The sequence below is a fragment of the Anser cygnoides genome, chromosome 11 (assembly GCF_040182565.1).
Source record: "Anser cygnoides isolate HZ-2024a breed goose chromosome 11, Taihu_goose_T2T_genome, whole genome shotgun sequence".
Classification (NCBI taxonomy): domain Eukaryota; kingdom Metazoa; phylum Chordata; class Aves; order Anseriformes; family Anatidae; genus Anser; species Anser cygnoides.
In genome coordinates, this window is record NC_089883.1 from 7,167,638 (window position 1) to 7,194,263 (window position 26,626).

The 26,626-nt window shown below is 46.5% G+C and overlaps 1 protein-coding gene across 2 annotated transcripts in view; it reads left to right on the top strand.

Moving 5' to 3' along the window:
- Positions 1–26,626, top strand: part of LOC106036455 (A-kinase anchor protein 13-like) — a 99,389-nt gene that overhangs the window by 67,424 nt on the left and 5,339 nt on the right. For both annotated transcript variants that reach the window (XM_067003853.1, XM_067003852.1), the window contains exons 5-6: positions 10,246–10,393; positions 21,045–21,341. In XM_067003853.1, coding sequence (XP_066859954.1) covers positions 10,246–10,393; positions 21,045–21,341 — 445 coding nt within the window. The remainder of the gene's footprint in view (positions 1–10,245; positions 10,394–21,044; positions 21,342–26,626) is intronic.

Consider the following 26,626-nt stretch of genomic DNA (forward strand, 5'->3'; position numbering starts at 1 on the left):
GATCTTGTTTAGTGTGTACGAATGTGCTGGTGCGCAGTAAGTGGCCTAGCTTGGAGTCTACAGAGCTCTCTGTCTGAAGTTCTGCCCTTCAGTCACCATTACTCGGCAGCATTACGTGTGATCTTCAAATAATATGACTTGCACAAGGAAGATGCTAGAGCTGGTACAGGGGAAGGGTGGGAAAGTAGAGAAGACAATAATCCCCTCTTTGGCAGCGCTATTAGGTTGGTTCAGCCTGTTTTCTGAAAGTGTGCCCCAGTGCAAACATGCAAAAAGGATCCTTATATTGTCACCCTAACAGTGTTAATAATAATAAAAAAACAAACAAACAAACAAAAAAGCTGGATTATACCTCTTAGACTCTGAATTTAGGGTTCTTTATGTCTTGCAGTAGCTGATGAGCTTATTAATATCTGGAAAGATGCTGAGAGATTGCATCCCAAGCTCAGTGCTGGCTGATTGTGGTGCCTTCCCTCCTGATCAGTGGAGATCAGCACTTGGTGTTTAAGAGGATGAAAATGCTCTTAAGCTCCCCTTCCTCAATGGAATGTATTTATATAGCTTATAAATATTCTTACATTACCTTTAGGACAACCAACCAAATATCTTATCTGTCAAGATGCAGGTCCCTGCTTTATTTTCTGTAACAAAATGCAGACATTCATTTTGGGAACTGTTAGGTTCGAGCCAATTTTGTCAGCAAACCTAACACGAGGGTGTTTTTGAAGATGTTGAATTGATGAAGGTGTGACGCTTTCAATTAAGCTCTCAAATCTCCTGTGAAAAGCCCATCTGCTCCTGGTCTCCTTTGCTCTACCTGCAGTGCCCTGGTTCACAAAGTTGTGCCGCATGCGGCGCGCTTGCAAGCACTCATCCCCTGCAATCCCATATTGTGCATAAGTGGGAAATAAAATAAACTGTGATTAATTGCTCTCTGCTAAGATCGGTGCTATGCACTGCCATCAAGTGGCAGCTATGCAGCAGGACATGTTTTCGGTGCTGCTTTCTGCAGGGCTGCCTGCATTTCTGTTTCAAAGCGCTTCTTCTCAGTGTTGCAAAAGTTTCCTCTGCATAGCAGTTGTGGTTGGGGGGTACTTTTCAATAAGATAATGGTTGTAATGGTCTCTGTTCTCTAATGGAAAAAGAAAAAAAAAAAGGAATGTCACTTTTTAAAAAGTCTTAGGCATCACGGTAGCTCCAAGTACTGTAGCTGTGAGATATTTAAAGGCTGGAGCAGATATTTCACAGCTGGCAGGAAAATCAGCACTCTAAAACGCACTCTGAGCTGTGTCTCTTTGAGGGGCTTACTGTACTGTAGAGGATGCTGAAGTACAAGGAAAATACTGTCCTTCTATCTTATGCCTTCAAATGTTAGTGTTCAAATCTGACTATTTTTTTTCCATCAAGACTATTTGTGAAAATACTGCTGCGATAGGAGATTGTTTCAAATAATGTGTCATCATATGTACTTTATCTTCCAGGATGATATGTACTTTATCTTCCAGGAATTGTGACTCTCTTCAACTCTCTGATGCCAAGAGAATAGCTGGATTTCTGTTTCTTAGTCACTGAATGCATTCAGACTGTCTGCTATTTCTTCCAAGCTCTACGATTTTTGTTGTTATTGCTATGTGAGCAATTAGCAGGATCAATCACTCAAGCTGCTGTTAATAAAACGTGTGGTTCAGTTTGCTTACAGCGTAGTGAAGAACAGAAGAGGCTGTAGAAAGAGGACAGAACAAGACATTCCTATCAATTTGGGTGTGTTTTTATAGGAAATAATTGTAGTAGTTTCCACGGTTTCCGAGAAAAACTCTTTAAGATCAGCACTTGCTGTGGAAACTGGATGGTACCAGAGGGGATATTCTGCTATGGAGACTTGCTTAGAGGAGAGGTAGACCTCCAATGTGTTCTGCTTGTGCTCCTCCCTGCATGCCCCTTCTCTGGACCAGAGCTCTGTGGGGCTTGCTGTGGCTGGAGTTTGGGGTTGCTGTCGATAGTTGCTTGTTCCAGCAGTCCAGGCCATGACAGCAAGCACACAGGGTTTTAAATGAATGACCTGGCCAGTATTAAACTGCTCAAATAAATGAAGATAAATCAGTGTTTTCTTCACTATACTGCCAATCCCAGCCACACAATAAAAGCTGTGTTCCCAGCTATTCTTCGTGTAGCTAGCTATTCTTCCCTAGATTTTCTTCCCTAGTATATAACAAACTTTTGAATGACACTTTTCTCATCCTGCCTATTTTTCAACTTAACTTTGATTTTTGCCATTCTGTTGTTAATGTTATTGTTAATTTTTATCACGTCCTCCTGTGAGCTAAAAACCATTACAAGTGCCCTTGGCTGGTTAGTTTAGTGAAGGCTGTCTGCCTGGCACAGCGCCTCGCAGAGGCCCTCAGGATGCCCTGAACAAGGGCTGGTGATGGAAGTGCTCCAGAGGTTGTGGAGCCCAGTGCTGAAGCAATAATACACCTTGTTTGGCTGTGTAACACCCATCCTAGTAACTTCCCCGGCTCTGTGCGCCTAAGCGATGTGTCATAAAGATACATCCATAAAGATAAATTGTGTGTCGTCTTCAGCGCTAACGAGATCCTGTTACTTTGATGGATTTTCTGCTGGCAGTCTGTAGAGATCCCCTGTATTAATGCGTGTGTAATACCCGTAATAGTCTCTTGACACTCAATAAAGATTCATCACCGAGCTGATTGATTTGGAGATGTAGACACGCTCTGTCAAAGGACGTGGGCTGCTAATAATGGACTTCTTTAAGTGTATCCAATTCTGTTGGAGTTTGTGTTGCTCACAGTGGTTCGGAGTAGGAAATCCATTCCCTGGTCTCCCTGCACCACTTCTCTCTTTGCAAACAAACCCCGCTGCAGATTTGGACACCTGAAGTGGCGTGGGACATGGCGCAGCTGTGAGGTCGCTCTGATAAATCAGCCGTAACGCTGTGGGCTCTGCAGACAGTCGAGGTGAGCAGCACAAGCTGCGCTCAGGATGGATCTGCACGAGCCAGCTTGGGCCTGGAGGCAGCAGTTCCTGTGATATCTGTAAGTATTGGTCCATTGCAGCTGCCTCTGTTCCCTTAGCACCAGGTCGGGGACTATTTATTGGTGCTGCATTTACTGTAGGTGTCTGTGTCTTCCCATGTGTTCCTCGTACCCAAAGAGTCTTAGCTAAAGGGTCTTCTGACCTTGTATCCATTCTTTGTCTCCTGTGTCAATCTTTTATCCATCACTGTGCTGAGCTAAACTTAGTTTTGGGCCCTATTCTTCCTCACCTTCAGGGGGAGAAAATGTTGGAGATGAGAAGGTTATTTTGCATGTGCAAGTCAGTGCTTTGGTCGTGGCTTTGTGGCTGACGCTGGAAGAGGAGCTGGGCTGGCTCGGTGCAGCCTTAATGAAATGTGGAAGGTGTCGCCTCGAGTTGCTCTGGGGGCTGGCAGAACAACCTGCAGCATCGCTCTGCTCTTTTGGTGGCCTGTGGGCGAGCAGTTACAGTCTACGGTTGTGTTTTCCTAAGGGCAGGAGACTGCATTGCAAAATCTGTCTCTCTCATCAAAGAGGGGCTCAGCCTCCATGACGCTAACCTGAAACCTTGCTCAGGCACAACTAATAGCGCTGCTGTTCATTTAAGGGGAAAATAAAGTTAGCTTTGGAGGCTATGATTTTTTTTGATTTTTTTTTTTAACCACTGAAGTCATTCTTTGTTGTCTTCCTTTGTGATTTGTTTTCTTAAAAAAAATAAAATAAAATAAAAGCTCAGCCTCATGCTCCTTTAAGGTCAAGGAGTCTGCAGCCATTGGCCACGAGGAAGGACCCAACCCTACCCCAAACCTGGCTCTTTGCGATTCTGGTTATTTCTGGAGTCTTTCCCTGGAGGTCTTATCTGCAGGAGAGGTTGCAGCACTCCGGCAGAGCGACATCCATCTTCCTTTACGCTGCTGACCGGGGTCACTGCCGTTACTGGGGGATATCTCCACGTGAGGATCGATTTCTAGAGCTGCTCGTGTTCGGGCAGATGACACAGCACTGCCTTTTGTTTCTGGAGCCTGCAGCTCTGCAAAATGAACTGTGTTTGACACAAATTTTCACACAAGTGCTCCTCCAAGTCGATGAATACTGGTGAAATAGAGGACGTCTGTAATGACTGATCTTATCTCCCTGTAACATATCTCCGACCTCTTCCCTGCTCCATTCCTTTTACATATACAAGTGCTGGGGGGTTGTGGGATAAATGGCCGTATCTGCAAAAGGGGCTGGGTGTTTCAAAATGCACCTGGGCCTGAAGTACCAACCCTAACAGCATTCCCAGGGAGGAAAATGCACTTGAGATGAAGCGAGATGCACACACAACATCCCCCACGTGCAGGCAGAGAGGAAAGGTGGATGTTTCGAAGGAGGACCTGTCCCCAGTTCCACCTGTCCCCCTCCCAGCTGGGAGCCCGTGCATCTGTGCCTGTTTTTGTTTTCTGTAGAGGTATTCATGTGTTTGTGTGCTGTGGCATCCCCTCCAGATGTTGTTCTCGGGGGGGCTCAGCACGTTTGCACCACACCGAGGTAACCTCAGCTGGGAGGGATGCGCCGGGTTACTCAGCCCAGAGGGGGGGCACTTTGAAGGCAAAGGTTTGCCAGGAGCAGGAGTTGAAGCCATTGATATAGTTTACTGGCAGAGATGAATGAAAATAGATCATAGAAGATCCAAACGGTTGTATTTTATTGCTTTGCTTGTGGGATGATTTCTGCTGCGTTTTCTAAAGGGGCTTTGTTGTTGCGTTTTCTGTCCCCCACTGGTTTCAGAGCATCCTACAGCTCTGGGTTTAGGTGGAATTGTCTCGCCCTTCCCTTTGATTTTGTTTAACTTATTCGTTCCCGGTCCTGAGCGCTTCCCAAAGAAAGTGGGATATAATTGAAGAGTCACCTTTTCTTTTAAAAGCCATTTGCATGAAAAACACACGGCGAGTTTCACCCAGTATTCCCATTTCATTGGTGGGGAAGCTCAAAGCCCAGGGATGTGAAGGGACTTGCCTCCTGCTGCAGTTACGGCCTGATTCTGTGGCAAGCTGTAGCTGGTGTAAGAACGGGACCACCTCCACCTGAGAATTAAAAAAACGAAGGTGCCGATGAGCCTGAATTCCCTGAAGGAGGAAGAAGAAGCCACAGCTGTCATTTTGGGTCTGTCGTCCTGGTACAGGGCAACTCTGTTAGGAGCTGCTTGGAGCTTTCCAAAGGGGAAGGAAAAAAAGGTCTGTTTCAAAAGCGTGTTTCTCCTTTTGTGTCCTAACGTAATGCAATAAGCAATGACCCTACAAGAATTTGATTCATGTTATGAACAGTGGAAACAAAACAAAACTTGTTACAGTGGCAGGTTGCGCTTACTCATCTAATCCAGAGCCTAATCCAGCCTCTTTAATAGAGCATCACATCGCTGACTTCTACAGCGTCTCTGCAGGAGGAAATATATTGCAGAGAGGTTTCTTTACTTGCATGTGAATCTCTAAGCCATCCAATACATCGATTTTCTGTCCAATGTGACTGCGCTGCTTAGGTTTTACCTGCATGAAAAAGCAGCCAGAGATGGCAGTGGTAATCAGCGGTTAATTTGGCTTTTTTTTTGTGCGGAACAAATGCGGCATTGCTAGTTGTTAGTGTTTTCTCACTGAAAGCAGAAAGCTAAAGCAACGCTGGAGTGCTTCAGCTTTGCTATCTAACACATGCTTGATTTCCATAAGTATTTTTAGACTTCGTGTGGGGGGAGGTCAGAGTGGGTGGTTAATGGGTTAGATAATGCACTTCACAATTCCCAGTATGAACGAGGAGAGGAAAAAGTTTAGAAATCACATGCTTCACATACAAAAATAGAGCGTGCTTTTTTTTTTTATTATTATTTGGTAGAAACTTTAAAATCTGTTCGCCAGCGAGCTAAGAATATTGCCCCGTCGCAGGCTGGAGAAATGTACCTGCAGCCGGGAGAGCTGGTGTCCCCTGGGGAAATCTGCCCCTTGCCAGCTAAAGTCCCGTTTTTCATCTGGGGTCTGAGTGCTTGCATTTGCAAGGGCTGTCCCTCTGGTCCTGCTGTACAGGACCCTCTGTGAGCGCTTCCCCCAAACCCGATTTCCAGAGCCTGAAGTGGCAAAGAAAGGTTAAAGCAATTGTTAGAAGGTGGATATTATTTCTGAGCTAACAACGCAAGTGATGCTAATTCTTCTCAGCTTAAAGCTTGTCAGCTTCATTGCCACTTGCAAATATTGCTAATGTCATCTGTAAGGACTCCTTTGGAGATGAATCGCTCACCTTTACAGATGCAGAAACCGACCCTCAGAGAGAAGAAAGGATTACTTCGAGTTTCCCCTACTTTGCCTGCACACAACCTGTGTGCCTTTATAGTTGTGGCTCTTGAAAATAAATACCTGAAACGGTGCAGTTGTCCCAGTGCCGACAAGCAGGTGCCTTGCTGCTTTCTGCTTTTGTTTTTCAGACCCAGTAGCTGGATTTGGGCCTTTTTACAGGCAGACGCGTTTATGCTGCCTTAAGGAAGCCGCCAGTTCTGAGACGGGCTGCGCCGACATCCCTTTGAGGTGTGTCGTGGTGGTTTAAAGCCCAGGACCAGGCCTGGTTTTCCCAAGACATCAGTCGTCTGACGAGGCGGACCATAGGCCTCCCCGCTTCGGTTTGAGAAAGGGAATGTTTTTTTCGAGTAAAGAGCGGCATCCATGCTCTTTGCATCACGTTACAGCTACCCAAAATGCTTTTTCAGAGACTTTCAGATCAAAATGAAGGCAAGGGTGACCTCTTTCATGAATGGACAAAAATGGAATGTTTTCATTTCCAATGGGATTTAAGCCAAGTAAATATTAGTCGATCCAAACTAGTTTTGAAATTAAATTATTCTTATTTGTTGGAGCATTCCAGGGAACGGCTTTGATCTGGCTGTACTTTCACCAAAGGGATATTGGCAGACTGACCTTCCAGTTCCAGCCGTTCAGGATGAAAGAAGGGTTATAATAACCACCTTGTGTGGCAGTGATACTGAACAGATGACTTTTTGGATAATATTAAATGAATAAAGGTAAACATACTTCAATTAAAATGTTTTTGGAGGCTGAATGCAATAGTGCTGTTGGAAACTCTTCTGTGTGGGTCGAAGGAATTTTGGCTGCGTTTGCAGCCGATTTTCTTGAACTCCAAAAATGTTTGAAAGGGAGAGGCTTGCTCTGTGCACTATTTCCTTTTCGAATAAATACGTTGTCTCAAAGTGACGTTTTAAAATTAAATGAAAACTGGCAGCGAACGGCGAAGTTGTTAATAGCTGGGAAGAGAAACGTGTGTCGAGGGAGGACTGCGTTCGTGCTTTGTTCCTCCTGGTCCCCGGTCACGTCGCGCACAGCGAGCTGAGCCAGGAGGTAGCTCCGAAGACACCCGGGAATAAACAAGCACGCTGCCATTAGGTGGCACCTTATCCGTCTTGCTGACGATATTTGGAGGCAATATAACGTTCTGATTAAAAAATAATACTAGCGCTCAGCTGTCGTAACAAGGATATTGGGGTTTTCCCATTGATCTTGGGCTGGGTCCTCCAGAAGGGCAGGAGGAGGGAGCAGGGTGGTGGTGACCATCCCTCCGTAAAGTGCTGGGGAGACACAGCCGAAAAGCTGCCTGCTGCCAGCTGGTGGGGCTTCGTGTCCTCTTGGCTGGAAAGGACATGGGCTGTCCTCCTGCCCCGAAGCAGGGCCACCTTCACAGTGAGGTCCGACTGCTCGGCACCTTCAGGTATCTGTATGATTGAGGAGTTCGTCTGTCTTGTTAAGCCTCAGCTTAAACAGATTTCGGGTTTCTTACCTGTGTTGACACAGGCACCGTGTTGTATTAACCTTTTTATTCTGCATCCTTCATTGGTAACAAAGCATAAAAGTTATCTTTCGCAGTAATGCTGCAAATTAAAAGGAAATCGAGTGTAGTACTAGCAAGTGCCTGGTTCACACGTATAGGCCGTTGTCTTCTCACACGTGTGCTCTGCGGGTTTGCTTTTATGTCACAGGGTTTGGACTGGCTGCTCTTGGATTCCGAGTTAAATAAAAGAAAAATTCCCCTTAAGAGACCCTGCTTTAAACAATCAGCCCTGTTGATGAGTATCCTTAAATGTCACCTGCATTTTTAAGTCCATTCAAGTACTTTGTATGTTCATGCCTTAAGGGAGGAACAGTTCGAATAAGGACGGATATAAAAGTCAAAGCACAAAGGCTTTGCAGGTTAAACCTTCAGCTTTTTTTTTTGAACATCCGCACAGAACTGGATCCATTCCCTTGCAATGGGATATTTAGTTTTCAGCTCAGCATGTGAACTGGTCATGCTTGAGTGTAAAGCTTGATTCATTTCTATTTGCACCTGTTTTTATTTTAGCACTGAATATATACAACGCTGTATATATGCAGACAGTGGAAGTCTGGTCTGGTGTTACGATGTGGCACCTTCCTAAAACCTCCGTTTCTGACTCTGCAGCCGTGGAAATGCAAACTAGGCTCCCTGCTCCATTTATCTTTTGGAAGTCATGGTTTTATTCCTTTTAAGACTGACCCGTATCTTTATTTAAGACCGGAGGCTGGTTGCACTTGCCCTGACAAACCTCGTTTCTATCAAAAGCAGCATTCTGTGCGAAGCTGCCCCTGGCGAGAGGTACCAGGTGGGAGGAGGAGAACCGGGCACGAACCTGGAGAGGGAAACTGCTGGGGCATGCAAGGAGCTGAAGGGAGGGAGACGATGGACGAGGCTTGAAACAGAGCGTGAGAAGCAATGCTGCCGCAGCATGGGTGCACGGGGGGGGCTTGGAAGCCTTGGGTTTTTCTTCAGTAATTGTGTTTGACAAAGAAGGGATGAACTGAGTGATCTCAAGGAGAAGGTTTGAAACGAAGCGGCATGCGTGTTCTGTTGGCTATGCAAATTAGGATTACATAAGCTGCAAAAATAATACCAACAAAAATCCTTTCCAGATTTGCGGCCGTAACCGTATGCTGAACGGCGTGGCAGCCGAGAGCTGGCTGACGCAGCTGGGGTGTAAAACTGGGGCATCCAACTTGTTTTGATCTTTGAGGGAAATGGGGCAGAAGGTCACTTCCCAGTCTGTTGCTGACGGTGTCTTGTAGTTTATATAACTCTTCTTCAGGCAGATAGAAGCTGGGTTGTCAGATCAAGTGAGCACGCTTCACTTAGTGGTGGAGGAACTGCAAGCCACCCTCCTTCCCTGCTTTCCCTTCCCCAGGGAAAGCTTTAGTTTGTTGGATATTGCTCCTTGGCTGTCCGCACAGGTGTAGGAATTGCAGGTGGATTTGTTGTATCCTGTGCTAGGTTAGCAGTGATGACCGTCCGTGCCCTCTGTGTACACCATTTTTGCTCCCAGCAGCTCTTAGATGCTGAAATAACTCTCCGCGAAGTTAAGCAGGAGTATTTATCTCATGTGCAGGCCTAATAAAGTAATAATAAAAAATAATAAAGCAAATAAATAATGCAGTAATGCTACAGCAATGTTGCCCTTGCCAATTTGCAGAGGTGGGCCAGCCACCGCTGGGTGTAGCTTCATTGCCTGGCTGTGACAGTCTGCTGGAGTCCTTGCATCCACGTTGCTTCTCGTGGGAGGTGGAGAAACCTCAGCAGACGCAAACCCTTTATACCGTTGTGTTTATTGATGGAGGATGAGATGCGTTTGGGGTTGAGCTGGTCACACTGGAGCTGTCAGCACAGTCGCTAGCTTGGCGGGGGAAACTAATGACGGAATTAATTTGTTCAAATTATGTGAAGATTGGCAATTTTAGGCCGCTAGCCCTGTTTTGTTGTCTTAGCTAAGTATTTGTGGGGGGGATGTGTATATACATATATTTGTGAGTGTGTATCCGTCCATGTCTGTGCTTGTAAAAGACTGAGCGCGGGGTGTGTGTCTGTGAGACTTCAGTGAAACGGCATGATTTCCCCATGTTAAGTTGCTATTTTGAACATACCCCGGAGATTTCTGCGTATCTCTTCCCAGAGCTGTGCTCAACATATTTGCTGGCTGGTTGGCTGGCTGTAATGCTTGATAGTCTGGCTAAGAGGCGTGCTAAGGCTGACTTGCATATCTGAAAATTAGGGTGGGCCCCAAGTCATGTGAAAGGAGTGCAGGAACAGAAAGCAGCAGCCTTGGGGGTGGAGAAGTTTTATTTCATGCAGTTCTTGCGAATGTAAACCTGACGTATATTTTTGTTCTTTTTCCTAGGGTGACTCTGTTATTACCGTGCAGCTGACTGAGGAAGATAAAGTTGAAGATGATGTAGTTTTCTACTTGGTCTTCACTGGGTCAACTGTCCAACACTGCACAAGCACAAGAAAGATTAATCCTGGGAGCCTGGAGACAATTTCTCCTGGTAAACAATTGCCTTATTTTGCGTACCAGGGTATCCACCCACGATACCTGGTTAATTCAAGTGGATTTAAATGTAATTCTGTTTTGGTCATCTTCTTCCTCATTTGCACGTCCATTGAGAGTAGGATGTGTGCTTTGGATTACTGCTATTGCCTTTTAAAGATCTCTTGCTTGACTTCACTAGAATTACATGACTCTGAGGTGGCAGTTATTGAACGTGTAACTATGGAGTTCTATTGTAGAAAATACAAAGTTATATTTACGCACAGTAAAAAATATCAGGTTTTAAATGTGAGCAAGATACTGGAGGACTCATTTACAAGGTTAGAGATGCTATTGTCCAAGTGGTGTGCAGCTCGTTAAGATCTGTCTGTGCTTAGGATCTGCTTAATTAATGTGGTGATGTTCATTACTATAGGCCTGGTGAAACACGGCCCTTCTCCCTGAAACGCTGCCACGCAGTTTATTCGAACACAGCACTTCTGAAACTCTCTTGCAGGGGCAATCAAACGCACGGTGCTTGGTGCCATCCCTCCAGCGCCGGGAGCTCAGACAGAGTGGTTTCTCACATTAAAGCCCACCACTCTTTTTAAGCCCTCGTGCAGTTAAAGCAAAACAAAGCAAATCAGCGCGGCGTTTCCCTTCGGTGACTTCAGGACCGTGGGAATGGGCATGTTCCAGGCTGCGGTCCCTGCCATTAACCTTTCCTTCTGACTTGTTGCTATGCAGCACATTGATCCGAGTGTGAGAAAAGCGTCTGACATTTTCACTGCATGCAGTATAGCTGATGGGACTGAGTGTATCGCTTGGTTTTGTGATTTATTTGTTTTTAAATCTATCTAGTGACTTGTTTTAAGAGATGTGCATGCAGCACAATTTGGGCGCAGGGCTTTGCTAATGAAATACGACGTTTCCTCCTGGCGATTAGCGGCTAAGAGTTGGCTACCCCGATTGCTCATTTCCGTCCCCTTTCTGTGCTATCGGGGTCGTTATTATTGCTTGGGAAGAGAAGCCTTTTTACGGTTCTGGTTCCTGGAAGCCGGTGCAGTGGGTTAGCTCACCGCCTGTTTTCTCCCAGCGACTCGCAGCCCGTGTGTGCGCGGGGCGCGCTGGGGCTGTGGCAGCGCTGCTGGCGGTGACCTCATCTCCCCGCGGGGACCCGAGCGGCCGAATTGCCAAGAAAGGAACTGAAAAGATGCTGTGTTCGTCCTCAGCCGCCGAAGGAACCAGAATACTTCATGGGATTTCCGGGCAGCAGTAATGCTTTCCTACAGCATTTGCCCGGGCATCCTCTGTGCCATGGCTTGGCGGGTGGCCGTGCCTCATCCCCTGCCGCTGCTTCTTCCCGTGTCCTGCTGGCCCCAAACCTAAGGGAGCTGCTAGGGCGGGCTCTCGGGGCTCTTTTTGTCACCGTTAGTCGGAATAGGTGGGAAATCTGACTCCGCGTCTGATTCAGAGGGAAGGGAGGGAATTGCTCTCAATTGTTCCTTGTTTTATAGCGGGTTTTTCTTTTTTTTTTCCCCTAGTTTCAGTGGAGTTGTGATTTTGTTGTGTGGGATGCTCCATAAGGATGGTTGCTGTCCCAAAATGCAGTTTAGATCAGGCAAATATTGAGCAGGGACCTCAAGGAAAGGCAGTTGTGTGCCTGCCAGCCGGAGCGAGGGAAGACGTGACGTCCTAGATGTAAAGCTACCGTTGACATAACACCTTTTTCTGTGCTCATACCTCATTTTGGAGAAACTACCTGAGTTTAAAAGAATAAAAAAGCCTGCAGTGGTGAAGAAGACGCTGAGGAGAAGCAAACTGGGAGGAGAGAATCATTTTATCACGCTGACACAGATGTGTTTGTCCAGCGTTACTTCAGCCCCGACTATTCTGATTTTAATACAGGCATGACTTATTTCAGCCCAGCTCTTCCTCCTTCTCCTTCCTGCACCCTGCAGCGGGTCTGTAATCGCGTGTTTACATCGTAAATTCAGCCAGTTGCCTTGGCGATGGTTGTGGTGACTCACGGCTGGCGTTATTTGACCTCGCTGCAGGATTAGCCATCAGCAAGAGGCGGTGTGTGGGAGCCCAGCCCTTGTTTAACACCCGAGCCCGGGCGGTCAGCAAGTGCTGTGCCAGTAAACTCTGCAGGCAGCTTTTAACCAAAACCTCGTCCTTTTCCCGGCCGGGAGCAGCTTGCCTTTACCTCCGTGCAGCAAGAGGAGTCGCGCATCCCTGGGATGCTGCAGCTGCTGGAGGGGTGAGCGGGGCTCCGGAGGATGAAAGGAGGGCTGAGTTGTAAGAATTGAGCCAAGCCCCTCCACCAGCCAGCCTCAAACCTCCTCTGCATCCCCTCTGGCCTCGTGGTTCTTCTCTCATCCTCTTCCCAAGGCCTCACAGTTACATACAGTCCCCGAGGGGATTTGGACGCAGTCCCTCGGGGAGCTGGGGTTACAGGGGAGCTGGCGTTCTGCTAAAGCTAATGTAAAGACAAAAGACTGATTTTTTTTTTTCTGTTTCTGACTTTACCAGTAGTTTTGGTGAAGTATGGGGGTGTAAGAAGCAGAAAGGGAAATGATTTGATTACATCTGGTGCCAAAATTAAGTAGAATGTTTTAGCAAAGCTTTCAAAGGGAAATCACATTTAAAAAAGAAATCTCAACAACTCAAGGTGGTTTTAGATGAGAAATTAAGGAAAATGAAATGGAAATATAAACTGTGAGAATACATCCTAGATTTTTGCATGTGAAAATTCTTGATTTCCTGAAAGGCTTACCTAAAGAAAAGCAGACAACTGCAGTCAAATGACTGCAGCCTTTTATATAATTAGTGGAGCAGCCTGCCTCTGCCTTATCCTGTCTTTATCATCAGCTTTAAACTTCAGATGGATAAAGTTAACAGTGCTGTTCAAGTATAAGCTTTTTATTTCATAATAAAAGAAAGGATATCAGATTGTAAATTTATGGGAGCAACTTCTCCTCAGAGAAAATGTTCAATTAAGACATTAGATTTGGCACTCTGTTTGGTAATTAGCTTGTATCCTCTGTCGGCGTGTGGCTCCCTGGCTGATGGTGTGCCCCTGGCAGTGCTGCTCGTGGGATGGTGCCGTGGAGCCTCCCACGATCAGTGCCTTAACAATTAATGAGTTGCGCAAATTTATAAGGAGAGGGAACGGGCTTTCATTTTCCCATGGCTCATGTCAAGAATTTCTGGGGTGGCTGTGCCCCCTCTCTGCTGCGCTCGCCAGAGCATCTCTCGAACATCGCGTGCGGTTTTGGGTGCCTTTCCCCGCGCAGGGAAAATGATTAAAAACCGTGCTGTTATTTTACAGGAATGTAAGTTTACCACATGCAGCTGTCAATCCGCAAGTATCGAGCTTGAAGCGAAGGCACCTTGAATTCTGATAGCCAGGTGCACGTGTGTAGGAGAGTCTTTTGGACAGGAAAAGACTATAAAAGTGACATAAAAGTAAGGAAAAAATGCTCACTACGGATGCAGTAAGATTGTGAGTCATACTATAGGAAAAAGGGAGGCAAGGATCGGACCCAAGAGGCTTCAGGGATGTAGGATGTGTCCTGGTTTGCTGCCTCGTTTGTATCACCAACAGAATTTAGCAGCTCCCAGTAGGGACGTTGAGAGGAGCCCAGCATAGTCGTTAATCCTTTATAGGTAATGAGGTGCGTATCATTTCAGCTTCAGTGCCTTGAGAAAGGTACGTGAATATGTCACTAGATGTAGATTCAGAAGTCACTCAAGGGATGGAGTAATACCCGTGGTTTTGTACTCGCTCTGACGGATGGGCTGGGTGGTTACAGGTGGTTATCCTGCCCCACTATTGGCTGTGTCGGGAATTTAGGGGAATAGCTTCCCCTTGTAAGAAACAGGTTCTCAGCTGATCTGATCGTTCATAACTAAAACATCAAAACAAACTACTGAGTCGCAAGAACTGGGCAGTGAATCTTTTGTGTGCTTCCAATTGCTCTTTTGCCAAACTAAGAACAAATCAGGTTGTATGCTATAACTGAGCTTCTGTTTGCCTGGTGAAAAGGTACCAAAACCTGGTTTTGCTATTGCTTTACTGTGACTATTAAGATGCTTCAATGTCCAAATGATCTGGTTCAAATTTTCCATAATTTAAGAAGATTTCCTCTCTACCAGAGGTACTTAGTAGTTGTGCAGAACTATTTCAAGCACTCTCATCGGGCACTTCCCCTGCTAAGGTCCATCTGCGCGGCAGGCAGAGATGCGGTGGCGCTGAACGTTTCTCTGGTTTGGATATCATTACTTACCAAAGCATGGACACTGCGTTTTGTGAATTAAGAAAATACAAAGTGTAAGCAGGGAGGGATACAGAGAAGCGATAGCACCTCGGCTGCTGTGGCTAAACTGTTGTTGCTGCTGAAATGATGCAGTCCTTGTTACTGTAGTGACTGAGCCTGTCTTAATCTCTAATACAGTTTTCTTCCCAGCATCTCTGCAGGGTAGGGAGGGTAGTGGAGACGTTGAATGGCCAAGCAAATGGCACATGGTCGTACAGAAAGTCTGTCAAAGCAAGGAAGTGAAACTTGATTGCAAGGCAGCAGCCTCATCTCCTGCCTCTGCTTCTGGAGCAGTTTTTCCCCCACAGAAAACAAAAATAAATGAAGCCTCAAAGCATGGTCCGGCAAACAAAACAACAAAAAAAGAACGACCTCATCCTCGTTCGCACGAGTCCAAAGCCCCAAGCTCAGTGTGCAGCGGGGGCAGCTCAGGACCAGCAAGCTGTCGGGTGGATTTGGGGAGAACTTCCCCAGCCGCACTTGGAGGAGCTCGCAGAAAAAAGCTCATGGTGCTGTGAGCTGGCGTGCTGCAACTGTGGCTGCATCATCTGGCACGGGTTTGGCTTTGTGCTACAAGTGTGGTAGCTGGGAAGCACCGGGGAGCCCCGTGGAGCAAAATAGGGAGAGACAGGTACTGTAGGTGCTGTAAATGCAATGCTGCAGCAGCTCGTAATCAGACCGGGGAAGGGAAGGAACTAGCACGTCTGTAAGCTAAGTCACCGAAACAATAGCTAAGGTGATTCTGCGAGGTGTGATGCTGTTGTGATGCATTATATGGCCATGAGCCCTCTCGGTGTAAGACCTACACCGCTTTTCCCCATCGGTTGACCTCAAAAGGTAGGGGATCCTTGCCTGGATTTCAAAGGGGAGGAGGAGAAGCATCAGAGGCACGAGGTGTCCTGCAAGAGTGCCCAGCTGCCAGCCATTTCCCCAGAGCCAAAACCCTCCTGTGAGCTCCAGTTGGCCCAGTCCCAGGCAGCTTTCTGTCCAGGGTGCAGCTCGGGTGGAGAAGCAGGTTCTGAATCTTTTTATTTTTATTTATTTATTTATATATTGTGGTTCTGAATTCGTATAGCTCTTTGTTTTTTCCTTCCTTCCTTTCTGCTAGTTGAAAGGGTAAACTGAAATTAATTTCAATTAGTTTGGAAATAGTTTCATTTCAAACTTCTATTTTACTGTGAAATCCTTTACATATGTTCATGCTTTATTCTCTCCTACCACAGATTCTGTTTTCCCCTAGGAAACGACTTTTCATAGAAAAAGCTATATTTCATGAATTACAATCTTTGTACTGGTAGACCAAAAGGGTAAACAACTTGCATAACAAATGACCACTTGGCAGTACCAGTTGTGGATGTTAGAATACTCTTAATTATGAAACAAAAAAACCCCTAAAATAGAATAAAACAGTGTAGCCAAGAAGACTTTTTTGCAGTCCGTCCTCTTTGGTGTACTTAATTGCTCTAGGCAGTGCAATTAAAAGGAAATGATGCCAGTTTGAGATGACATCAGTCACAGGAAAAAGTGATTGAATCTGCATTGAAATTATTTATGAGGTAATGTGTGGGGTCTTACACTTCTTCAGATTTTTAGGAACCTCTGCAGCATAAAGGACCTTAAATCTTTCTACACTTTCCATATGAGTAGCACAGGGCTTAAAATGGAAAAAAAAAAAAAGGCTCCCGTCCGTCAGTGATACAGCGCCTGTGTATTTCATAAGGTCTCTTGTGATGCAAGGGGGAAGACAATATCTGTAAATCCCCTACGCACTTCAAATACGGGCTCTAGTTTTCAGAACCAGAATTTGCGATTTCTAAAGGAGAAAAGAGCTCTTTTTCAGATGGTCATGGGAGAGAGATCCCTTGACTTGCCTGTCTACGAGCCACCAGATGGCAACATCTGGTGGATGCGAACGCAAACTATTCCAGGGGATTGCTGTCTGTCTTCCCTGTCCTGCTTTTAAACCTCTTTATGAGATGTCTTCAGGCTCAGCCCCACCGTGGTAACTCCGAGGATGCAATTAGCACAGTGGTCCTTAGTCACCTACCAGGCAAACCTAAACACGTGCTTCCAGCAGGGCTTTAAATAGCCGCCCAGGCTGGGGGCCCATTGTCTGCTATCTCAAATGTGAATTCTGAAAATAGGAGGTTTGGACAGGATTTCCACTTTGAGAGCAGTGGGAAATGAAATCATGTTTTAGTAAGAGCTCTGTTTAGCAGCGACAGTGTTTTGTCTCCATGTGTGCCTTGTTTAGTGATGAGAAGCCTGCTGAGGGTCCCGCCGCCACCCTTTCAACCACAGCCCAGGTCAATGACACGGGTGTCCCTTGGCCGGCCAGGTCTGTGACCATACATTAACCTGTCTGCCAAGCCCTTACAGCTCCGAACCTCTGCCTTTTATCCTCCTCGTTGTTTTGCAACGTTATTGCGTAGAGGAGGCAGCGCTATCGGACCGATGCATCTCATCTGAGCAGGGATGAGCGCAGAGAGGCCAGAACCCCGCGTTCCTCGCTTTCTGTTGTTGTGCATTGCCCAAAGCAAGTTTCACCGAGTGGCCCGAGAAGGAATTCCGTAATTGAAGAGCTGTTGTCTTGCTTTAAACAATTTTTAAAGTATGGGTTTATGTGAAGATGAGGAATTCACTTTATCATGACAGAAGCAACCGCTGCGCCCATTGCTGCATAGACTGGAAAGTTTTAAAATTTCTGTATTTTTCCTGCAGTTTGTTGGCGTGGCCAAGTAGTACCGAGTAGTCGAGTGCTTCTAAATTTGGAGCAACAAACTGAGGAGGAGAAGGAGAAATGGGGTAAAATGCAATAGAGGAAGAATTAGGGGGTGGGTGATTTGACTTTTGTCACGGTTAGGCTAGCGCAGAAATGATGTAACATTGTACTGTGGCAAAAACTGTACGAAGAAGAGAACAGCATGTAGCCTGAGACATCAGCGTGGTAAAAACACTGCCATGTTTGTTGGAGGAGTTAAAATTCAGGTTGGAGTATTGCTGGATGATAACAGTGTGGCCGTGTTCAGGATTTAACCATTTGCTTTCGCTGTTTTGGCCAGGGGTCCAGGTTTGTGGAGGCGACGGAAGGCAGTCAGCGTTGTGCAGCATTGCAAACCCAGTCGCGCTCGAAAGCTCCGAGATGTCTCTTGCAATTTGTGGGTGCACCCACGTGCGTGATTTATTCAGCCCCCTGCGTTTTTCAGCCTTCTAAAAGGCAAACCTTTGCAGACAGCCTATAAATAGGCTCGTCGTTCTCCCTGACGCACCCGGGTTTTTCACCTCTGCGGTGAGTCAGAAGGGTTTTGTTCCGCTCCTGGAGGGGAGCGCAGCGGCGGGTAGCCGGCACCCTGGTGCTTGTGGCACCCCGTGCTAGGAGAAAACCTCACTGTCTGCCTGCTGGAGCAGCAAGGAGACAATTCAGAGCAATAGCCTCCGTTCCGGCACTGCCCTGAGCTCTTTCTGATCTTGGGCAAGTTACTTAACCTCGTAAAAACAGCTTTGGGCTTGTTCCGCAGATGATAACCACTTATCTCCTGAGAGTGCCAGAAAGCTGAGCTCACTTTTCCTAACGCTGCTCGACGTGCTCTGGGAAAAGGGGCTGTTGAAGTTCAGCTGCTGGTCCAGGCGCAGGAAGCAGGGCTTTGATGTGGACAAAGCCCGGCCCCACCAGCGGGTCATGCAGAAGGTCGTGTGCGCGCGCTCGGCTCTTCGGGCCCTTTGCTTACGATGTCCCTGTAGCTGTTTCAAAGCAGGGGGCAGAGACCTCTTGAGCAATCATATTTATTGCTCCTCATTCGTTTGAACTGTTTGCCAAAGTCAGAACCTGTCCCAGACTCTTCCCCCCGAGCCTGACATCTCTTCGGATGTGGGGAAGGAGAACATCAAAGCCTCACGAGGGGTTGCCCTTCAGAAGAGCATTCCCCAGGGTTTAGCGGGATGCTCGTTTGATCCCATCAGATGGACACGGGTTGTCGGCTCTGTCACCTCGCTTTCAGGGCTGCGTTAGGTGCTGGTGGGAGTTAGGAGAGGTTGTCACCTCTGCTTGTGTCACGTTGAATGCTCCTGCATTCATTTTGCAGGAGCCTAAATTGCATTTCCTTAAATTTCCTGCAAGCCTGGCGTTTCACCCGTGCCCGTTTAAGGAGACCACGTTTCTTGACTGAGGTTTCTCCAGTTGTTGTCATGACTGAGCTCTTGCTGCCCCACGGAAGGGTTGTTTGGCTTCATCACAAGGAAGGGACTGTCCTGATGTGTTTCTCCATGACTGCTAGGTGGCCGTGTTTGCCTCCAGCTCCAGTCCTGAAGGACAACCAGCTTTCTGGCAGAGTGGCTGTGTTCTAGGGTGTTTAGCAGATGGGATTCTTAGGGGAATAGAGAAAAATAGTTTTAAAAAAATAAAAATCAAAATCAAAGGTTTAGCTTTTCTCATGCTATTAGGCAATCTTTTATTAGGATTTTTTTTTTAACTTCGCATTCTAGCGAACTTGCACTGCTTTGCATGACGGAGAGCCAAGTTCACAGCCCTTGAGTCAGCTTTCGTAGGATAGCGCGGTGCTCTTCAGGCTGCGTACAGCTCGGGGTTTTGTGGAGGCTTTAAACAACGCCAGTAAGTCTCACTAGCTCCTTATTCTGATATTCAAAGGAAGATGGGCAAAGCAAGAAGGTATAGGGGGAGGGATATATAGTTCCGAACTGCATTAAAGGGTAGTTCCCCCCAAATTGCACCTTCTGCCTTGAATATTCAAGGTTTCTGCTGTGTTCATGCATAGAGTTCCTGCATGGGCTTCCTCTGGGCCACCGAGGTCTCTGCCACTGCCTGTCCTGACAGCTGGTGACGGACTGAACTCTGAACACGTGTCCAATATTTCCAAGTCCTCGCTGCTTTAGGGTGCGAGGACTCACCGCATCCCGTGCTTTTCTCCAAGTGAGGTTTAGCCACAGCTTCCAAAGAACAGCAAAAAAAGGACTTCTCACCCTTACTCTTAGTTGTAACATCACTGCTAGTTTGTCTATTCCTTCAGCTTTCACATCATTTGTCTTTGATACAGTTCCAGCTGCACTTGCTCTCCTTAGGAAGCCGCACAGCCTCGTCTCGGACAATTTTGGTGCTGCCCGCAGTGTCCTAATAGCAATTTTGACCTTTCAATTAACTTCAGGATCGCCTCTTTCAGCAGACAAACCTGTACGGGTGCCAAGAGCCTCAACAGATTTGGAAGGTCGGCTGAATGGCTGCAGAGATTAGGGACATATTTTCCTTTTGTCAGTGAAATCAACGGCAAAGGGCCCTGACACAAGAAGGAAACTTTCCCACTGACCACAAATAGGGGCTTAAATAGAATTTTCAAGCCTTTAAAAATAAATCGTCATTTTGTATTGAATTAAGTCGGGTTTCATGAATGTAGTAGGATGCTGAGGTCATGGGCAAAAAGAAGCTGTTCCAGTAATTAGTGATGGGTCCGTGCTGTTCTGGCAAAAACAGCGCTGACGTCAGGCTGACACTGGAACAAGGAGCTGTGCCGCACGGTGGGCTTGCAACACGAGCCTTATTATTGAAGGGGCACGTCTGACAGTTGCCAGTGCTGGCCGTGTTGGGCACATAGTATATTTTTCCTTTTTAAATCGCCGAAAGATTTTTTTTCCCCTCTAAACTTTATTTTTCAAGCTTCTGGGTCAGTAAAACTGTTGCCACGCCAAGACATCCTTTCTTTTGCTTCCCCTGCCCTAATTAAATAAAGGTACCGAGCTTCCACCCGCCTCGTTTGGCAAATATGGCAAGTGGCCATTTCCAGGTTTTTATTTAGCAGAAGCAGCTTAGTTTTACTTCTGTCTTTCAGGCTGTGCTCTCCTAGTGACTGCTGCTTTGTAGGTCTGTGCGTTAGGTGACGTCGTGGTGGTTGTCGTCCGAGCCAAGTGCTGGGACAGCTTTTGGAGTAGGCAATTTCACAGCACCTGGGTTCTAGTTTCTGGTGAGTTCCCGAGTCCGGTGGAGCTGGAAAAGAAAAGCTTGTCTGACCGTGTAATCTAGCTGGTCGGACCATAACTTCCATTGGTGTATTGGCAAAATCTTTCATTGAATTTACTTGTAGCTGATCAAAAATAGTCTGGTCAGATCAGAGCTGCTTAGGTATTTATGGATTTATATTGCAACAAATAAAAAGAGAGGAATTACACATCTTTTCCTTTTAAGCTCTACAAGAAATACTTGTCTCTGCAAATATATGTAAACTCCCAAGAAAGCATTTAATATAGAGTTGTGACCCTCAATAACTCATGCTTATCTGATTTAATATAAAGAACATGTGTAATTCTCTCTCCTGTACCATTTCCCTTGGTTTTATTTTGCAGGCCATGACTGCTGTGAGACGGTGAAGGTGGTACTTTGTGCCTCCAAAGAAGGCCATCCCATTCTGGTCGTGGCAGAAGAGAGTTTCCAGTTCATCCAGGATGAAGCCTACGACGCAGCCCAGTTTCTGGCCACCTGCGCGGGGAACCAGCAGGCACTCATCTTCACCCGCTTCTTGGACCGGTCAAGACCACCCGCTGCCGACGTGGACTTTTTGGATGAGAAAGTGGCTTTGGCATTTCGACACCTGAAGCTGCCGGCAGAATGGAACGTGCTGGGAGCAGACCAGTCCCTGAACGGTGAGGAGCATGGGGGCACGCGGGAGATGGGGCTGGGAAGAGGGGGAAAAAGTCGTCTGCTTTGGGAGCCATCCACGTGACTTTCAAAATATGCGTTGGTCTTCGTACAGAGAGGTGGGACATGATGTACCCCGTGTCCTACCGCATCTTCTGCGTCCTGTGCTTTGCACTTCAGACACCCTGCAATGCAGAAGGCACCGATGTTTCCTCTGTGTCTTCTGCTATAAAATAGGGCATGCTGTGGTGAGAGGTCAGTGTTGTAACACACACCCCGGTGGGGGTTTTGTGTCTTTGCAGTGCTCTGCACGCGTCAGCATCGTGCTTCTCAGATTTCCTGAAAGAAATGGGTCTGTGCAGGAACCTTAATGTCCTGGGGAATATTAGCCTTGTGACACAGCCTCGGCACTTTGATGGATGTTGGTTTTACAGCACAGGTGCAAAGGGATGCGATGTGTGCAAAACACATCTAATGTCTCGTGGAGGAGCTGGCTGGCTGCCTGCGGGCAGCACAGTTGGTGTGCAAGCACCCCGAGGCTTTGTGCAGCGTCCTGGCTGTACGGCCGTCTGAGCGAACACAGATGTTCCCCAAAGTGAGCCTGGATAATTTTGCGAATAAAAGAGAGTGGAAGTGGGAAAGCCTGACCGATATTAGCCCTCAACCACAGCAGTGAGGGCTACTGAGCTTATAAATAAAGGTCAGCGCTGGCCCAAAGTCTGTGATAACTGCAGAGCAGAAGAGTGGGAGCATTTGATATGCTCCCATAGCATGTCCATAGCCTTGGAGATCTGCTGGTTTTGGCATGGGAGAGCTTTAAGGAAGCATACTGGGGCACTGCGGGGCTAGTTCCGGTGCGTACAAATTGTTGCTGTAAATTTTGGGGGTACTTTGGCAAATAGTTGCACATAAGGAACATGGCTGTGGGGCACCCGCTATCTTTTATGGGATACGGCAGCACAAGCACTGGAAGAGGAATGGGACGTGGTTTGTTCAGCACAGAGGCTGCAGTTCTGCTTGCACTGATGGGGGTTTTCTGCAGGATTTTTTTTTCTGCTTTCTTTTCCTCTGACTGTTTTTGTAAACATGAATGCATGGGCAGGCAGCTGAAGCAGTGTTAGGAGACATTCAAAGATGGGATCATATTTAGTGGTTTCTGGATAGAAATTCCGACGCTGTTGTCTGTTTACCAGGAGATAAACACTTGGTAGTTTTTTTCCTGATGTTTCTTTTTGCATTTTAAAAAGTTGTGATAACGCAGGCATTTCTATTTTAAGTGATGAAAACACAGTCAAAGACTGGCAAAGCGCTGTTAATTAATGAACATTTCCATTGAAGCTCTTAAGTGTTGCTGACTTCGCAGGAAGGCCGAGATCTAGTTTTTCTTTTTGACTTCAGTTACTCTTAGGAAAATCAGTACTTAGGGAAATCAGGCCGTAGGGTTTCCACCGATTTGCTCAGCATACGCTTATGTGCCTGAAAGTCCCGATGGCGTGGGGCTGTGAATGCTAATGGACCCGAGGAGCATCTGTTGCATCTTACAGTGAGGAGGGGGAGCTGAGCGTTTTGGCACCGCGTGCGAGGTTTCTGCAGGCATGCGTTCGTGTGAGGGAACAGACACCATGGCAAGAAATGCAGCTTCCATCTGAGAGTGCTGGTGCTCTGAAATGTTCGTTGCAGTGAGTCCTTTCACAAGTAACCGTGTAAGGGCAGCTTGTTCATGACTTGGTCTGGTTTTCATCCCCTGACCAGCTTTTTGTCCACAGGCAGATTTATCTGGTGGTCCGTTTTCAGTGAGCTAATTATGCATGGGGAACTTGGGGGAATTCTTGTGATTGTGACAGGAAGGATTTGTATGTATAATCATCCTTTTGGTCACGTAACCCTAATTTGGGGGAACGAGGTGGAAGAGATGTCTCTGGTTCATGACGGAGAGCTGCATTAGGAAAAGCTGCTCTGTGGTGAAACACAACGCCCCTCTCTGGTGGTGCTTGTGGGTTAATTTGGGGTTTGGAGAGTAAAAAGCGTAGCACAGATTGAAATTGTGGGAGCACGAGAACAATTCTGCATGCTCTGGCCTGTGCCCCTGCAGTGGGCCAGCCCCTCCTGCATTGCCTCACTACCTACAACAGTTCCCCTGATTCATATTTCCCATTTTGCTAAATGTCACTGCCAGATACTTCAAGTAACCTTCTCGAAGGAGAAAATGCTGTAGAAATGAGAACAAAAGAGAATGTCAGATCCCTTCGTGAAAGATTTTCGCGCCGCCTCTCAGCTGGCATGTCTCTATGGGCTCTTGTGGGCTGCAAACAAAACACTGCTGTTCAGCAAAAGCTCTGAAAGCAGGAGCGAGCGGCGAGCCTCAGCCAGCTCTCCGGGCACAGCAACGTGGTGGGGAAGCGCCGTTCGGAGGTGGCCGCTGCTATAAAACATGTTTAAAGGGCCATGTTTTGAAGGGCTGGAGTCTAGAGAGAGGTAGAAGGTTGTGGCCTTTCTGCAGGACGAACTGGGGTACGCGCTCCGGGGTTGAGCACGGTTCGGTGCTGGTTTTTGGGGAGGGGATGGCTCCGGGCAGGGGCTTCCTTCACCCACTCCGAAGTCTTCCAGTAGAGGACGGCGAGTTCAGTGCTGTCACACCCCAAAGGGCAGAGAGGTTGCTAGAAGTAACACTTAATAAGGAAAAGTGCAGGATAGCTCTGCACCAGAGCTATGCAAGAATCGTGTGCTTGCTTATGTTTTGGTTGCCAGACCAAGGCCTTCATTCTTTAAGGGTTTGCCATTGCTCAAGATTAAAGGCATGGTGCGTTCTTATAGCCAAATTGCTAAGAACACATTGTTTCAGCTGCGGGTTAAAAATACCTCCAAAATTATTTAAAACTGCTAGAGGACATTTGCAAACATTCCAGTGGAACACCTTTCTTTTTTTTTTTTTTTTTGTCCGTAACCTACTTAAATTAGCTGTTGCCATTCAACAAGAATGAAGTTTGTTCGGTCTCCGTAATCCCAGTAGTCTTTCACACTAGATATTCTTTACATTTATTTCTTGTCATCTCTTTAAACATCATTTTCATTGAAATAAATTGAAAATAAAATCAGCGTTTCTTCCTGTGCTGTCATCAGAGCATTGTCAAAAACCCAATATGTTTGTTCGCAGTATTCTCATTGGTTTTATTTTCACTGGTCTGGAAGAGCAAAAGTTTTTGTTGCTTAAAAGGAAACTGCCCCCAAATCACATGCATTGAGCAGTATTGATTAATCTATACGGTAATTTTATTGTATTTGATTAACATTGCTCAAAACCAGTATTTATTAATTTATATTGCTCTGGTACAATGTAAAAGACTAAAATAATCTGTTAGCACATTCCCTTGTTCATCACCTAAAATTCATTGAAAAAAGTGGATTCATTTGGACCTCAGTAAGCTCTGAATGAAGCCTTTGTGCCACATTTAGCCCCAGACTGTTTTTGTAGGACTTGGACTTTGATGACAAGCTTTTTGTTCAGCAGTCGGAGCGTGGAGTGCGATACCCAGCCTGGTCTTACCAGCGACCGACAGCGACGCTCGTGTGGTGGGGGGCAGTGGTTGGACCTCGTGAATCCCTGATGGAAAAGCGAGTTCAGAAAACAGGATCCTTTTGCTGAAACTGTTTGTCAGTGGTCTCACCTTACAGCTTTCCTTGTTTGCTTTTCTCTGGGAAGATGATACTCTTACCCAAATTTCTTGTTTCTAATTCTTTACCCTTCTGATTTGGTCACGCATTGACTTGCATAAGGTTTCCAACTAACAATTTCTTTATGGAGAAGTTTCCTCATTAAAATACATGGCTATGCATAAAGCCTATTCTCAAGCTTTCCTCGTGTCAGCTGCTCTCACCGGCTGTAGCTGGATTTCGGGGCATTACGATCAACGCTCTGGTCCAGTGTGGAAGGAGCTGACTGGAAAGCAGAGAAGGGAGCTGTGGTGTTTTGGTCCTTTTCCAGTAGCAGCATTTGTTGGCCATGTTTTTGCTGTTTGGTTTGGTCTTAGGATGTTGTACATCTGACTTCTAAATTGCCTTCCCAATCACCACTTCTTACTTTCCTCATTCTCCACAACTCCACCCGCAGTGTGGGATACTTGGGGTGCAGCCTCCCACCTGCTACTTGCAGAAGACCTCAGAGAAGCCTTCAGTCCTTAGTTCAGAGGAAAAGACCCCAGAAAGACTTGCAGTAACTCTGCATTAAGTATCTGTTTATCCACAGATACAAAACATTTTGCAGGGAATGCTGAGCTGTTGTTGTGCCAATAATGGGACGTTGGGAGAGGAACGTACAGGTCCCGTACTGAACCAGGGGTGGGAGCACCTGAGTGCCCTGATGCCATCAGGGAGCAGACAGAAGATTCACGACCATTTGGTTAGGTGATCTGAGCAGTGAAAGAAAGCCTGGTACGTGCCAAGACTGCAGGAGATGGAGGAAATCGCAGAATCACCTAGGCTGAAAAAGACCTTCAAGATCATCGAGTCCAACCAAGCCGGTGCCGTGTCACTGGGGCGGCAGCGTGTCCTTGCCTTGCAGGGACCAGGCCGGGCTTTTGCTTGGGCAGGTGAAGGCTTTGCATTCCAAATCCAGAGAGCATCTGAACCCCATGGGCACGGGTATCCTGCCTCCTCCCTGCTTGCTGCTGCTGCCCCGGGGCCGCGGTGTCATCAGCGCTCTGCTCTTCCCCCAGCCCTGCACCGTCCCTTCCTGGGCTTTGCTCTTAATTCTCTGTCAACCTGCGGGAACTCAAATGGCATCCAAAAATGTATCTCAGACTATCCGTAATTAGGGATTGCTTTTGTTACCATGGTGTTCCAAACACAGCATTACTTTCAGGTGCTGTATAATCATGTCAGCCTTAATTACTGCAAGTGCACTGCAACTTTCTAAAGAACGTGGTCATTACTGTTGTTGAGGGTAGGGTTATTTACTGTTCCCAGTGACATTTGGAAGGCTGTTGTTAAAACCAAACAGATGGTTACACTTTATATCTAGAAATCAAAATTTAATATGTATTCCGAGGGTATGTGCAGTATAAATACAGGACTGTAATTTTCTATTTTAAATTATTAAACAGAAAATAAACTAACTGGAAAATGAAAACAGTATTTGGAGATAGAAGTAATGATTATGGCTTGTTTGTGTTGCAGTAAGGAAAAAAGGCAGGAAAAAAATTAGGGAGGATCTAAGGCTCAGGTATGAAAAGCTTACAGAGCTTAATCCTTGAGTTAGCTATCAGCAGTAAACAGACCGCTTTCAAAATGTCTT